This window comes from Dendrobates tinctorius, unplaced genomic scaffold, assembly GCF_039654945.1.
Source record: "Dendrobates tinctorius isolate UK_male_01 unplaced genomic scaffold, ASM3965494v1 ptg000133l, whole genome shotgun sequence".
Lineage (NCBI taxonomy): Eukaryota > Metazoa > Chordata > Amphibia > Anura > Dendrobatidae > Dendrobates > Dendrobates tinctorius.
The window spans coordinates 19,286,683-19,301,789 of NW_027361801.1; the positions used below are offsets into that span (position 1 = coordinate 19,286,683).

At 45.0% G+C, this 15,107-nt stretch overlaps 1 protein-coding gene across 4 annotated transcripts in view; it reads left to right on the plus strand.

Moving 5' to 3' along the window:
- LOC141048114 (integrator complex subunit 6-like) overlaps window positions 1-6,569 on the plus strand; it is a 72,888-nt gene extending 66,319 nt beyond the window's left edge. The window contains exons 12-19 of one of the 4 annotated variants that reach the window (XR_012219962.1): window positions 655-870; window positions 1,184-1,307; window positions 1,491-1,633; window positions 2,242-2,479; window positions 2,628-3,011; window positions 4,838-4,931; window positions 5,549-5,895; window positions 6,259-6,569. Coding sequence is in view for 3 of the 4 variants with exons in the window: in XM_073543525.1 (XP_073399626.1) it covers window positions 655-870; window positions 1,184-1,307; window positions 1,491-1,633; window positions 2,242-2,479; window positions 2,628-3,011; window positions 4,838-4,931; window positions 5,549-5,648 (1,299 nt within the window). In the remaining variant the exon portion in view is untranslated. The other 3 variants (XM_073543525.1, XM_073543528.1, XM_073543527.1) reach the window with 3 other exon arrangements.
- Window positions 6,570-15,107: the final 8,538 nt, after the last annotated feature.

Consider the following 15,107-nt stretch of genomic DNA (forward strand, 5'->3'; position numbering starts at 1 on the left):
AAGTTTACCTGTTAACACCAAACTAAACAGAGTTGAGAAAACAAATTTTAAATGCTGAAGATGTTAACTTCAGGGTGAAGCTGAAAATATAACCTTAGCAAGCATAACCAAAAATTAAACTTATAATTTTCCGCAAGCGATGCCGTGGGTATGTTGCTAGTAGGTAATAAATTACCCTTATGATTGTCACCAATACAAATAAAGGTGGTTAAATCGCAAAAATGAACTGAGGTCATTGCAATAATTCAATCTTCACACTCCCAGATCATCCTTTATTAAAGGTGTTTCGCCTTGATTGTCCCTGGCTGCTGTCTTCTCCGGTGCTCCTGGTGTCTGTTATTGTCTGCAGTGCTAATGTCCCAAACAGCGGCACTGCAGTCAATAGCGGAGCAGCTGTTCTGTGTTTTGGACACTCTCCTGCTCTCGGCATACAAATGCAAAAATACTGACGTGTAAGGCCATACATTTATTAGTCAGTGTAAGTAATCTGGTAGGCCAGCCTTCCTGATGCCTTCACTCCGTTGTACCTGAGCGTTCTCCCCTATGATTGATGCCGACATTGTCTGTACTTCATTCATCCCTGCTTGTTCAGGCTGTTGTAATTGTCTTTCCTCCAAGTGTGCCCTATTCCTCATAATTCTTTGTACATTCTAGACCAAAATGGAGTCAGAAAGAATAATTGCATCTGTTGGAAAGAAGGTCCCTCAGGAGACGGGGATTAAAGTGAAAAATAACTCCACAAGACTGTCTTTAGTTCACAACCGACACTTCAAACAGCTGCTGCAGGGAATCTCTGGAGAAACCCCTATACGACTGCTGGAGATGAATGTCAAGGAGTTCCCTGGCTTTCAGATTGGCCTATTAAATAAGGTAAGACAAGAAACCGGATTTGCTCTGTATCCCAAGCATGGTCTAATGCCATGTAATTTCCGCACACTGTGTCTGCTGAGTATGAGTGTTTGCTCTAGTCTTCAGTGTATTTAATCTGAAATGACTTTTGTGTATTTATCTGTAATGTCTGCGCTCCCATACTTGTATCTTAGAAGTGGATGAATTGATTTGCTCAGTGGAGAACAACCATAGAGGCTGGAATAATTCATGCGTTACAGTAATATTGAATTTGTGCATTTTTACCTGCTCTAACGTTTTCGTTTTTTGTGGGGTTTCTTTTTTACTCCACTAGGATCTGAAGCCACAAACATACAGAAATGCCTATGACATTCCTCGTAGAAATCTTTTAGATCAGTTGACGAGGATGAGGACCAATTTACTGAAAACTCATAAACTGATCGTTGGGCAGGATGAAGGTACGGTATTGTCGTTATTCTATCCTCCTTACTTTCATCATGGTACAAAATATTTTGTAATTTTCAAAAATAAAAGCTAGAATTTTTTTTTTTTTTTTTAATCAATTATTGCATGAAGAAAATGTATTTGAGCAAAATTGGTTATTGGATTATTAAATTTGTGTCCCTTATCCGGATTTGCAGATTGTTTGCACAGTGTTCCAGTGGCTCAGATGGGCAACTACCAAGAATACTTGAAACTTATGCCTTCCCCTCTGCGAGAGATTGATCCAGATCAACCAAAGAGGCTTCACACATTCGGAAATCCATTTAAACAGGATAAAAAGGTAATGCGATCATACCAAAAAATGTGATTGTGAGAGAGGACCAATTGGATCTGCTGTCTAGGGAATTGCCTTTATTATTCTAAATTGTCCAAGTATTCCAATGGTAGATTAGGACAGCTCCATTCTCCATAATACCGGTGGCATTTACAACAGCCTCTAGTCTGTAAATTACTTTCACAACATGTGTACTAATCACTACAGCATTTCTGAGAAGAGATTCTGGTAACCGTGAAGAATATGTAGCAGTAGGAATATAACAGCTTTGCATCGCAATTCTGGTCCCTGATCATTGTGGGCCCGATCTTACAGAATGGAACCAGTGTATTCCTATACAAAAAGTATTAGCGAATACCCTTCTTTCCCAACTAAAACATTGTAACAGCCAACGCTATTGCACCCTCCAGCCCATCCTTCACTCCGTTGAGCTGTTAATCTTCCTCCTGTTACCCCACTTCCTCTGCCTGCCAATCCCCCACTGGAAAAAAAAAAAACTATGTTACTTTAACATTAACACCTAGAATTAATAGGGGAATGTCTACGGCTAGTACATGACATTTGAGCATTTTTCTCATGCTTGATTTTTTTTTATCCCTCCCTTTTTACTACAGGGTATGATGATTGATGAAGCTGACGAATTTGTTGCGGGACCCCAAAATAAAGTTAAACGTCCTGGAGAGGCCAACACTCCAGCCTCCCTGAAGAGAAGGCGTAGTATGTCTCCTTTGCTGCTAAGAAGACCTCAGACCCCTCCTATAATAACCAATCATGTAGGAGGGAAGGGGTCCCCTGCGGTGCCTGGGAGCCCCGCTTCACACAACCTGATAAAGCCAATTCCCATACACAAAGGTAAGCTAGGAAAACAGAACGAGCGTCTATTAGATGCTGAACAAGGGGGAACTTCATTCAGATATGCATATTCCTCCATTTCTGATGTCCGATGTGGTAGGGAGGGTAAGCCTGTACAATCCTTTTAATCTCTTGTGTTTTTATGCAGATGGTAACGGCACTGTAAGTACAGAAGGGAATGGAGAAAGGACGGACAGTGGCCAGACCGTGGAAAGGCAAATGGAAGGACTGTCTACACTAATTGTTCCTGCTGCTTTGGGGGATGAGGATATGCTGCCTAATAATTACGATTCAGTTACTGATGAACTTAATTGCTTGAACGAGGACAACCTGGACCACAAGCCGATTAATAACGCACTTATGAAAGCGCCTCTAGAAAACTATGTGCATATGGAAGATTGTCTTCTGACTCGGGAATGTACATCACGTATGATGCTGCCAAACTCACTGAAGGAAATGCAGAGCATCATCAATGGAACCAACGCAGATATCAAGATTCGAGTCATGAAAGAAGTGCGAAAGCCAGGCAGAAGTAAGTGGGGACAGAATAGCCGACGCTTTGTGGAATTGGAGAAGTTGTGTAGATTTTATTATAGTGCAGGTCTTGATTATATAGACCAGGGTTCCCCAACTCAAGGCCCACCAACAGGTCATGTTTTCAGGATTTCCTTAGTATTGCTCAGGTGATAATTGCTTCACCTGTGCAGTACAAAGGAAATCCTGAAAACATGATCTGTTAGTGGGCCTTGAGGACTGGAGTTGGGGAACCCTGATATAGACCACATCTAGAGAACAACTTGGTAATTGGGTTACATTTACACATCTGCTTCAGTCTTTACATCCATCGAAAACGGAAAGTATTTTTGTTTCACATCCTTATTCTGTGTTTTCCCTTTCTTTTTAATAACTGAATGAGGCAGACCACAAACTGACCAGCTCATTCTAACAGAATGAAACAAGTGTGAACAGGTGCAAGCTACTGTGACCATATTAACCTCTTTCTGCAAATGGGCACAACTGTACGTCTAGATTGCTAGTTATTTTTGATAATCCGGGGGTACAGTAACATTCCAGGGTTGGCCCAGAAGCTGGGACTGGACATTGTGTGTGGCTGTGTGCGGCTGCTGATGATGCGATTTTCTTCTGTGAATCAGAAGTCTTGTCAATTCGTGCCCTCTGACTGCTGGGTATCAATTACCCATTGTAGGCCCCTATTTCCCTGTCCAGTTTCTCCATCATTGCCAGCAGGGATTAGCTTTTCCCCTACCTCCGATCCTTCAGTCTTTCTGCTCTCCTTGATGGTGGCTGAATCTGCACTGGGATGCCGGAGCATAGAATCATAGAATGGTAGAGTTGGAAGGGACCTCCTGGGCCATGTGGTCCAACCCCCTGCTCAAAGCAGGATTTGCTAAATCATCATGCTGGCTCCCTGTTCAGAAAAGCCTTCAGGGCCGTCCTGGGAGAATTCGTCACCGGGGTCTTAACTCGCTGAAGACCCATCTGGAGAGGTAATCTGGTTGGTGATGCCTGGCGGGAGCTCCCTCTTGGCACACGTCGTCCTAGCACAACATCCTGCACTCTTCTCTCACCCCCCACCTCCATGTCATTGTTCTTAAGGTCCCCAAACTAATGGCATTGCTGTGTAAGACCGTAAAAGACCAATTCTGCTTTTCTGGTTGCAGATGGATATTACTTTTGTTTAAATAAAAAAATAAATAAAAAATCTTTTGACATGATATAAATGCAGCAACAAGTCACTGAGGGTGGACCCATTCCCAGTAATAGCCCGCCCCTTTTGCACTAGCAGTTTCATTTACATAAAGACTGAAAATTGCATTTCTCAGCGATAGATTATCCTTTGTGGATAGGAAAGCGTGTTTCAGCTGGTCTATTACTACATGGCAGTGCAGGTTTTGGGTGTGTGGCACATTGTGATCAGCGCCATAGATCTCGCGCCTAGTACAGTATAGTCTATCAGCAGTAAACAGATACAACTCGTACTTGGGAAAACAGTCGTCTGACTGAGGCCTGACTGCACGAACATGAAGGAGTAACTGATACTCACCTGCTGCTCCAGTGGTGCCCGCCAGTCTTGCCCTGCAGCCATGTCTCGTTGCATAGTCATGTGATCACTGGTCGCCGTGACTTTACTCTGTAAATGTGCGTCCTGAGGCCAGTAATGGGCTATATGTACATGATGCGGCACCACTGGTACAGAGTAGATCTGAACAAGCGAATATTGTTTTTACCTTTCCCCACTCGCCCTAGAGCTCTAGCAAATTGCATGGCAGGTTTCCGAGAATGCTGAGTTTTTGATATATTATTTTTTTTTTTTTTTCTGTGTGTTTTTATCTCCAGATTATGAGAAAATCTTTGCTCTTCTTGGAGAGGTGCAAGGACCATCTGAAATACAGAAATCTTTTATAGAGTTTACAATAAAGGAAGCGGCACGGTAAGTACTGGTGTATATTTAAAGGGACACTCGCGGTGCCGTCACACCGGACCGATGTCATGCCCTGTTACGGAAATATGCGTTTGCTTGATTTTTTTTTTCCCCTCTTTATTTTTTTATTTCCTGGTGATGATAAAACCCCTCTAAGCCGTGTCTTTAAGATCATCTCCTACCTGTATTGTAATCCGAACACTAATAAATATATAAAGAAGTCTTCTACGTGTGTACCATGATGTGTTCCCCCCCACCCTCCTTTCTTACAACCCTCAGATCTGTCTCTGGCTGAAGGCAGCTGGCTGCGGCAGGATCCCTCCTCCACTTCTTTGCCTTCAATAGGAGCCCTCTAACAGAGCACTTGGCCAGTTTAGGAAAAAAAAGTGGGCGATTCTGAATTCACTTGAGAAGTGAATTCTGATAGGTGAATCCAGTCTTAAATCCTGTATTGAAAAAATAATTTAATATTTCAATATATTCTTGAGACGAGCAGCCATCTCTTCAGAAGATGCTGGTGGCATCATCCACATATGCTATAGCCTTAATTGCTCTCTAATTGAAGCGTTACTTTGGAATTACCCATATTTAAACCTACATCTATATTGTGTATTTTTGCTAATCAGGTTTAAAAAGAGAGTGTTAATACAGCACTTGGAAAGATATCTATCTGAACTGGATTCCAACGGTGTCCCAAACATTGTGAATCATGTCAACAGCAGATAGCAGTCTGTCCGGAAGACTAAGGACCAGGGATGAGCCTGCTGTAGCAGAAGAAAGAAAGAGGACATGGTGACCTCCTTCACCACCTTGCATCTCGGGACACTTTCTGGCCAGAGACAGAGGACAAGCGGCGGAGTGACAAGTTGATGTAGGCACCAGGACTTGCAATGAACTGTGAGGCTTTTTCTGTATGGAGGGTGCTGCCCGGTGAGCAGGCTGGAGATGATAACCACTGGTGGCCCTCCAACAGGTGATAAATGTACTCATTTGACAGTGATCACACAATTCTCACAATGTAGAAAGCACTTGAGGGAGTGAGAGGCAAAACAATGCTCTGGCGCAGACCATTACCTTGATCATAAGTGAGCAACTGGTGGTTGGTTATGGACAGCTTGAGTGCTGCCATGTAACGGTGGGAACCAGCAGTTGCCTGGCTGTGATCTCGGAAATGCTCTCCGCTTGGCGCATTAATGAGTACGTGAGGTAGCTTGTCCCATTTTCAGAATAGGCTGCCGTTTTCTATTGAGGGACATTTAAAGACAGCCCTGTGACTGTATATATCCTATGAGTCACTAAACAAACTACCTCAGACTCTCTTCTGTTTTGTCTGCAGACGTTAAGAAAGTGCACCTGAGACTCCCCAGGTCCCCCGACTTCTTTCATCCTGTGAGCAGGACGGAGACTCGTCAGGTGGCCTTGCACTCGCTGTGCTTTGGAAGCACTAGAGAAGGAGAACTCCTTGTTTTATTTTTTCCCCCATTTTTTTTTTTTTTTTTTTTTTTTGTCTAACGTTCATACAGAAGAAATATTTTGGACAGTATTGTTAGCTCTGTAATTTGTGATATTTTAACTGTATATAAAGGTTTTTGCTCATGTATATAAAATTATATACATAAATATATATAATAAATTGTTTTTATTAAATTGTAATTGTGCTTTATTATGAATCCTAAATTTGTGTGGACTAGGTTAAAAGGGGTTGTCTCGTGAAGAAAATGTGCTGCTATTGAAAACCAAGCACTTCTGCAGTTGGCGGTGTTAAAAAAATAAATAAATAAAAATAATGTTGCTGGGCAGATAAACTTCTAATGGTGGCCGTGCTGTATACTGTTTAACCAACTGTGCCCGACCATGTCGAGACGCTGTAGCTGCCAAAGTTTTACTCCTCTCTGACTGTTCTCTTCATCTACATAGCGATTGTATGAACTATAGTATAGCAGAGGACCTTTAATTTTCTGTAAACCACATCACTACTGTGCAAGGAGCTCACTGGCCAGATATACAGTATACTCTTGTGTTTTGTTTTTTTTTGTTTGTTGTTTTTTCAGTTTGTATGTCTGGCCAAGAGGAGCTCTGTGATTGAAATGAGTTTAGACATCATCTGCTTTAGGGCACACAATGGCTGCTTGGACAAAAGTAACAGATCTAGAGGAGTAAAGTAAAAATCAGTAACGTGTGATAGCTCCTGTCTGCTACGTCTGTAGAGATTTACTTACCCTTCCTCCCCTTGATTACTTCTGTGGGATCAATACAAGCAGTATGTGCGATGAGCAGCTACAGTGCCTCTACGTGGTCAGGCACAGACGGTTACACAGGATACAGCAGGGGCACCATTATTCTGCACTGCAACATTTTTTAACACATCTAATTGTGGAAGTGCTTAATTTTCTATTTATTTTTAAACCTCACTTTGGTTGGTGAGACAAACCCATTAAGGCTACATATAAAACAAAATTATTTTTAATATGGCATTATTGTAACCAGATCGGAGTCGGATTAACCTACATTTGGAATAATGACTAGGCAGAGACAAGGTAAATGTAATTTAATACGTGTAGTCACGAAACCTCAACACACAACATAGAAGAGCGTCTCCTGATCTCCAGAATCTAGTTTTATGCCAGGAGCATGAGTAATACCTTGTGACACATTTTCCTCCAAAGTTCATCTGTTCATACTATTTCTTTCTTTCTGTTATTCCAATTCTCTGACCTTAAAGTGTTTGTCCACTGCTAGGACGAACCCTTCTTAAACTAAACGTTCGGCCCCCATAAATAAACCTATGCTCTCCTGCCATGACGATGGCTCGCTTCCAGCGGTGTCGGCACTCGCAGTCCCAGGGCTGTGATGCGGTGACATGACGCATGGTGCCCGGTACCCAATCAGCGCTGGCGTCACTGTCCCCACCTCCTGCCAAAATGAACATGAAGAGGAAGTCAGATCAGACGCAGCCAGGGCTTCCTGTTCGTGTTCAGTTCATACAAAGGCAGAGACAGTGACGCCAGTGCTGTCATGTTGCCGCAGGACCGCAAGTGCCAACACCTCTTGAACTGAGCTGGTGTGGGAGGTGCATATAGGTTTGTTTATTTTATCGGGGGCCGAAAATTTAGTTTAAGGAGGGGGTTGTCCTATTAATGGAGAGCCCCTTTAATCATGGACTGTCATCTTACAGATACAATGGAGTTGCTTTTTGCTCATTTAACAATTGACGCTCCTTCCCCAAACATCTACCCTGATCATCATAGATGCCTATGTTTTTCTTAAATCCCTGCAGAGACTGCAGTAATCCCAGGATTTTATGAATTGGTGAATAGCTGATACCCCACTTTTATTTTTTTTGATAAACTGTAAACTTATTTTCTTAATTCTAGACCACAAATTTGTATTTACACTAAAGTTCATATCTGAACAGATTGCAGATATGCTATTAAATTAGTTATAATAATGTGTTTATTTACATCACCCATTACTAACAGTGATGATTAGAGTTGAGCGATACCGTCCGATACTTCAAAGTATCGTATCGGATGGTATCGGCCGATCTTTAAAAAAAGTATCGGTATCGCCGATTCCGAAAGTCCCATTCAAGTCTATGGGACTTCCGGTATCGGAATAAGAAAAACCCTTTCCTGCCCTTGTACAGCCTCTCTGGGGTCTGTACGGGCCTTTCGGGGGGCTGTGCCGGCCTGCCAGGGGGTCTGTGCAGGCTCCGGTGGTCTGTGCCGGCCTGCCGGTGGTCTGTGCCGGCTCCGGGGGGCTGTGCCGGCCTGCCGGGGGGCTGTGCAGGCTCCGGGGGTCTGTGCAGGCATCGTCCGATGGGACTACAAGTCCCATCGGGCGATGCCTGCTACCATGACAGTGATTGACACATTAGCCAATGATGGGACAGTAGTAGTCCCATCATCCGGCTAATGTGTTAAATGTAAAAAAAAAAATAAAAAAAATTACATGCTACATACATACAACATGCATACTACATACATGCTACATTCATACTACATACATGCTACATTCATACTACATAAATACTACATGCAACATACATACTACATATATACTACATGCATGCTACATACATACTGCATGCTACATACATACCACATATATACTACATACATACTACATGCATGCTACATGCATGCTACATACATACTACATATATACTACATGCATGCTACATACATACTACATGCTACATACATACTACATATATACTACATGCATGCTACATACATACATGCTACATACATACTACATATATACTACATGCATGCTACATACATACTACATGCTACATACATACTACATATATACTACATGCATGCTACATACATACTGCATGCTACATACATACTACATATATACTACATGCATGCTACATACTACATGCTACATACTACATGCTACATACATACTACATATATACTACATGCATGCTACATACATACTACATGCATGCTACATACATACTACATGCTACATACATACCACATATATACTACATACATACAATACATTCATACAATACATACATAGACATACAGTACATATAACATAGAGTAACATACTTACCAATACTTGTCACATTGTTCCCCGAAGCCATTGTCTTTTCCGGGATAAATATTAACATAACAAACCACAAAAATACTCACCCACGATCCGAAGCAGTCCACGAGTGTGTCCCACGACGATCTTGGGTAGAGAACTGCAGCATCAGATGATGCTGCCGTTCTCTACGGGCTGCAGGAATCCAATGACGGAAGGTAGGTATCCTTCCGCACTGTATTCCTCCGCCACTTAAAGTGAGACTAGGGACTTTTTTTTTTTAAGTGGCGGAGGAATACAGTGCGGAAGGATACCTACCTTCCGTCATTGGATTCCTGCAGCCCGTAGAGAACGGCAGCATCATCTGATGCTGCAGTTCTCTACCCAAGATCGTCGTGGGACACACTCGTGGACTGCTTCGGATCGTGGGTGAGTATTTTTGTGGTTTGTTATGTTAATATTTATCCCGGAAAAGACAATGGCTTCGGGGAACAATGTGACAAGTATTGGTAAGTATGTTACTCTATGTTATATGTATTGTATGAATGTATTGTATGTATGTAGTATATATGTGGCATGTAGCATGCATGTAGCATGCATGTAGCATGCATGTAGCATGCATGTAGCATGCATGTAGCATGCATGTAGCATGCATGTAGCTTGCATGTAGCTATGTAGTATGTATGTAGTATGTATGTATGTAGCATGCATGTAGTATGCATGTATGTAGTATATATGTAGTATGCATGTATGTAGCATGCATGTAGTATGCATGTATGTAGTATGCATGTATGTAGTATATATGTAGTATGCATGTATGTAGCATGCATGTAGTATATATGTAGTATGTATGTAGCATGCATGTAGCATGCATGTAGTATGTATGTAGTATTTTTTTTTTTTTTTTAACATTTAACACATTAGCCGGATGATGGGACTACTACTGTCCCATCATTGGCTAATGTGTCAATCACTGTCATGGTAGCAGGCATCGCCCGATGGGACTTGTAGTCCCATCGGACGATGCTTGCACAGACCCCCGGACATCAGCACAGCCCCCCGGCAGGCTGGCACAGCCCCCCGGCAGGCCGGTACAGACCCCCACAGGGTGCACAGCCCCCCGGCAGGCCGGCACAGCCCCCCGGCAGGCCGGCACAGCCCCCCGGCAGGCCGGTACAGACCCCGGGCAGTCCACACAGCCCCCCGGCAGGCCGGCAGAGACCCCCGGAAGGCCCGAAATGACGGCGCATCATGATGCGCACACACCGCGCATCATGATGACGTCAGGCCGTCAATCAACTGAACTTCCGATTCCGATGCCGAATTCCGATATTGAAAAAATATCGGAAGTCGGTATCGGAATTCCGATACAGCAAGTATCGGCCGATACCCGATACTTGCGGTATCGGAATGCTCAACACTAGTGATGATGGTGCTCACTTGTGGGTTTAAATATATATTTATTTAATTATTTCGGACACTTTTTATTACAATGACTCTTTAGCCTTATACACACTTGACACAGGAGTTCTCCACTCCATAGAAGGAAGCCATGCCTACAGAAGAAAAAAGTAATCTATATACCTGCCCCTGGAGTCTACCCTTCTTTCCACCTTTGCTCCAGCGGTCTTCACAAGATCGGAAGAGATGAAGTCCCAACCTCTGAGGCCTTTGGTTGGTTGCAGGTTCTGGTGACTGGTGGTCATCTCTTTTGGTCTGTGGTGGTTGCTGGTCGGGGTGGTCACCTCTTCTGCTCCAGCATAACTAGAGTGGTAGTTCTAGAGCATAGAGTGGATTCCAGAGATGATTGAGGGTTTTTTGCGTGCATTTTCATAATTGTGGCTTCCCACTAAAACTTTAAAGTGCAGAAAACATTTTTTTTCTTTTTTTTTTTTTTCCTGGCTTTCAATTTTTATCGACTCTTAGATTCGGCTAGAGCCAGTGCCAATTTTGCCCACTGCATGATAATCTACCCTTGCCTCTTTAGTCGAATAATATAGTTGATAAAGTATATAGTCTGGACGACTAAACTGCCTTCTTTATTGTAACTGACAGGAGCATTCTAGTAATCAGTAACTGATAAGTTTGTCTTTCTTGTGAAGAATGTGTGTGGTACAGTCCATGTAGTTTCATTCTACAGGAGCTTCTGGAAACTTCCTTGAGAAAATCGTAATTCACCAACAGATCACATAACCCAACTAAAGGTTGACTCTGTAATTCGCACTGTAGCTTTACAGCAGGGATGTGAAACTCAAATAGACAGAAGGCCAAAATTAAAAACTTTGAAAAGTCACAAGCCAACCTTGATATATATCTTTTTTTATTTTTTATAAAAAGTCTAAAATTAAAGTTTTTCCTTATCAAATATAACAATGACACTTTTCATATGGAAACAAACTTTAATTTGTTGTTCTACAAACAAAGTACATTACTCTGTCGCCTCATTGGGGGACACAGAACCATGGGTGTTATGCTGCTGTCCACTAGGAGGCAACACTATGCATAATCTGAAAAAGATTAGCTATGGCTCCTCCTCTGCAGTATACACCCCTGGACGGCATCAGCCTTCTCCAGTTTTTGCTTAGTGTCGCAAGAAGGCACACCTAAAGAATTTTCTTTTCTTTATCTGTTTTTTTTTTTTTTTCTTCCGGATGACAGATGAAGAAAAGTGGGTCTCCTAAGTGAGACTCCCGGCATAACTTCTTCCTCGGCCCCTTATTATTGGGTGCCCAGTTGAAGTTGAGATGGCGGTTCCCCATGTTGCTCTTTCCTCAGTCCTGTGGGTGCTTGTTCGAAGTTGAGACCCCCCTCCTTCCCCAATTCCTTTTGGTCATGGGTTGAGGTCGAGGCGAGGAAGAAGCCCCCTGACGGTGACAACAGCACCCTCCCCAATCCCCCTCTGGGTGTATTAGGTTGAGACGCCGCAGGTAGGGTCTGTTCCATGGCAACCTGCACAGCATCCAGGGACCCCAGCCAGCTGCGGGCTCCTGTTGGGGCCGGGGGGAGTGCGGGCAGGCATAGCACAGGCAGACAGGGCTTTCTGCACCCCTGTATCTGCGGCAGCATCAGTCTACAGCGCCGCAGGGGGACCCATCACAGGGCCCCGCTTCATGTTGTGGCCCCACCGCTAGCCTGCCTTTCAATCTAGGGGGTCCGGTTAAAATCCGCACCCCCAGACTACCGCGCCGGCCCGGAGCCCTTCCTGGGCATAGAGGTCTAATTTAGGCCGCGGCTTTGGCCTAGCTGAGGTCGCCGCCTCCTCTTCGCCCCCCGGATGACAAATATGACACTCTACAGTGTCATAGAAGGGGTGGATTGAGGCAGAAAGAGTGCGCTTTTACATAGCCCTGCGTGCTCTTTTCAGCTCTCCGCCCCCTTCTTCCTCATCTCCTCGGCGGCCATCTTCGCTGCAGCAGACGCCGTCTGATACAGTAGCAATGCCAGCAGTCTCCGGGGGGCACAGGACTCTGACTTGTCGGCGCTGGACCTAGGGGCACACTGGTGGGGTAAGATCACAGCCGGGTTCTCTTTACTCGGCTGTGAATCCATATTACCTAGAAGGCTTTCCTATAGTTTCCCCTGCGTAGCCACCCCTGTACGGTCCTCTGCTAGCCAGCCTCTGTGCACTATGCCGGGCTCAAGGAAAAGAACCAGGCAGGACTGTTCTTATGCTTTCTGCAAAGCCACTCTCCCCAGTGGCAGCACGTACCCGCACTGCAAGGATTGTATCCAAAATACTGGGTCAGAGCCCCAGGCAGCCCCAATCATTGCTTCAGCGGCCGCTACCACGCCGGAATGGACTACCCAGATGTCGCAGTCTATGACACAGTCCATAGATAACCTGACCTCCACATTACTCCAGGCTCTGCAGGGTCATGTCTCGGCTATGAGTGCAACCCAGCAAAGGGACAGCTCCACCCAGGGACAGGCCGTTTCTGGCTCTCCCAGACGTAAGCAGACCCACACGTCGCATTCCTCTGCGTCATCCCATAGCACACGGTCATCCCCCTCCAGGGAGAGACACCATAGTTCCAGGTCGCCTAGACCGTCCCCTACCAGAGACAGATAACGCAGATCTCTGCAAGAAGACCTCTGCCCCAGCTCACCACCAGGGAACGCCTGAGCGATACGCAGGATTCGGAAGGCATCTGTGACTCTGACTCAGACAATGAGACAGAGAGGTCTCTGATCCCTTGTCCCCCTAGCAACACAGAGCTAGTTGAGGACATAATCACTTCCATCCATCGGGTGCTGGACATTTCCAATCCAACCCCGGAAGTCCCAGAACATAAGATTTGCTTTGATGGTGTTCTGAAACCAACTAAGGTTTTCACTAACCACCCGGAATTTCAGACGATCCTTACTAAGCAGTTTTCACAGCCTGAGAAGAAATTCACCAATCGCAAATATTTGGAGGCTAGGTACCCCTTCCCACAAAAGGACACCAAGCAGTGGACAGATCCACCCGAAGTGGACCCCCCCAGTCTAGCAGCACAGACCCTCCTCTCACTGCCAGATAGCTCAACCCTCAGGGACGCAGCAGACCGGCAGGTAGAACGCATGGCTCGTTCAGTGTTCGAAGCGGCAGGGGCCTCCCTGGCCCCCGCATTCGCTTCAGTTTGGACGGCCAAGGCCCTTCTGGCTTGGGCCAAAACATTGCAAGATGGCCTCCAAACTTCAAATCCTGAGCTGTCGGACCAAGCGGTTCAAATAGTAGTAGCAGATTACATGCTTCATGCAGCCCGCAAGAGGTGTAGCGGGGATAGCAGCAAACGCCATCACAATTCAGCGTAGCCTCTGGCTGTGGGAATGGAAAGCGGTTGCGGCCTCAAAGAAGTTCCTCACGCATCTCCCGTACTTAAGTGGACGGCTTTTCAGTGAAAAGTTGGACACAATGATATCAACGCCACTGGGGGTAAGAGTACCTCTCTCCCTCAACTAAAACCTAAACGCACGTTTAAACGGCGTAATCAAACTCTATTCCGATCCTTTCGGAATTCTTCAGGCTGGTCCGTTTCGTGCCCAGCACAAAATCGTAACCGCTCTACATGTAGGGACAACCCACAGGCGGCGCAGAGGCCGGACAGGACCTGGCAGTCGAAAGCAGGCCAGGCGAAGCCCAAAGGAGGAAAACCTCCGGAGTTCGTGAGTCATGATGAGGCGAAATTCTGATGACACCCCACCAGTAGGCGGACGACTTCTACTCTTTCAGCAAGTCTGGCTGCCTATTACAGAAGACAGGTGGGTCAGGGAAATAGTGTCTTCCAGATACAAGATAGAGTTCACTTCCACTCCACTGAACCGGTTCTTCCTCTCTGTTCTGCCAAACAAGGCTCATGCCTTCCACCAAGCGGTCTTCTCTCTCCTTCAAGCAGGAGTCGTAGTACCGGTTCCCGCGACGCAACGCTTCCGAGGGTTCTACTCCAATCTATTCGTAGTCCCCAAGAAAGGAGGCAGCGTCCGGCCCATACTAGACCTAAAACAACTCAACAAATATGTACGGGTTTGTCATTTTCGCATGGAGTCCCTTCGGTCCATCATTGCGTCCATGGAGCAGGGAGAATATCTCGCCTCCATAGACATACAAGATGCATACCTGCATATACCAATTGCTCCCGCCCATCAGATTTCTCAGGT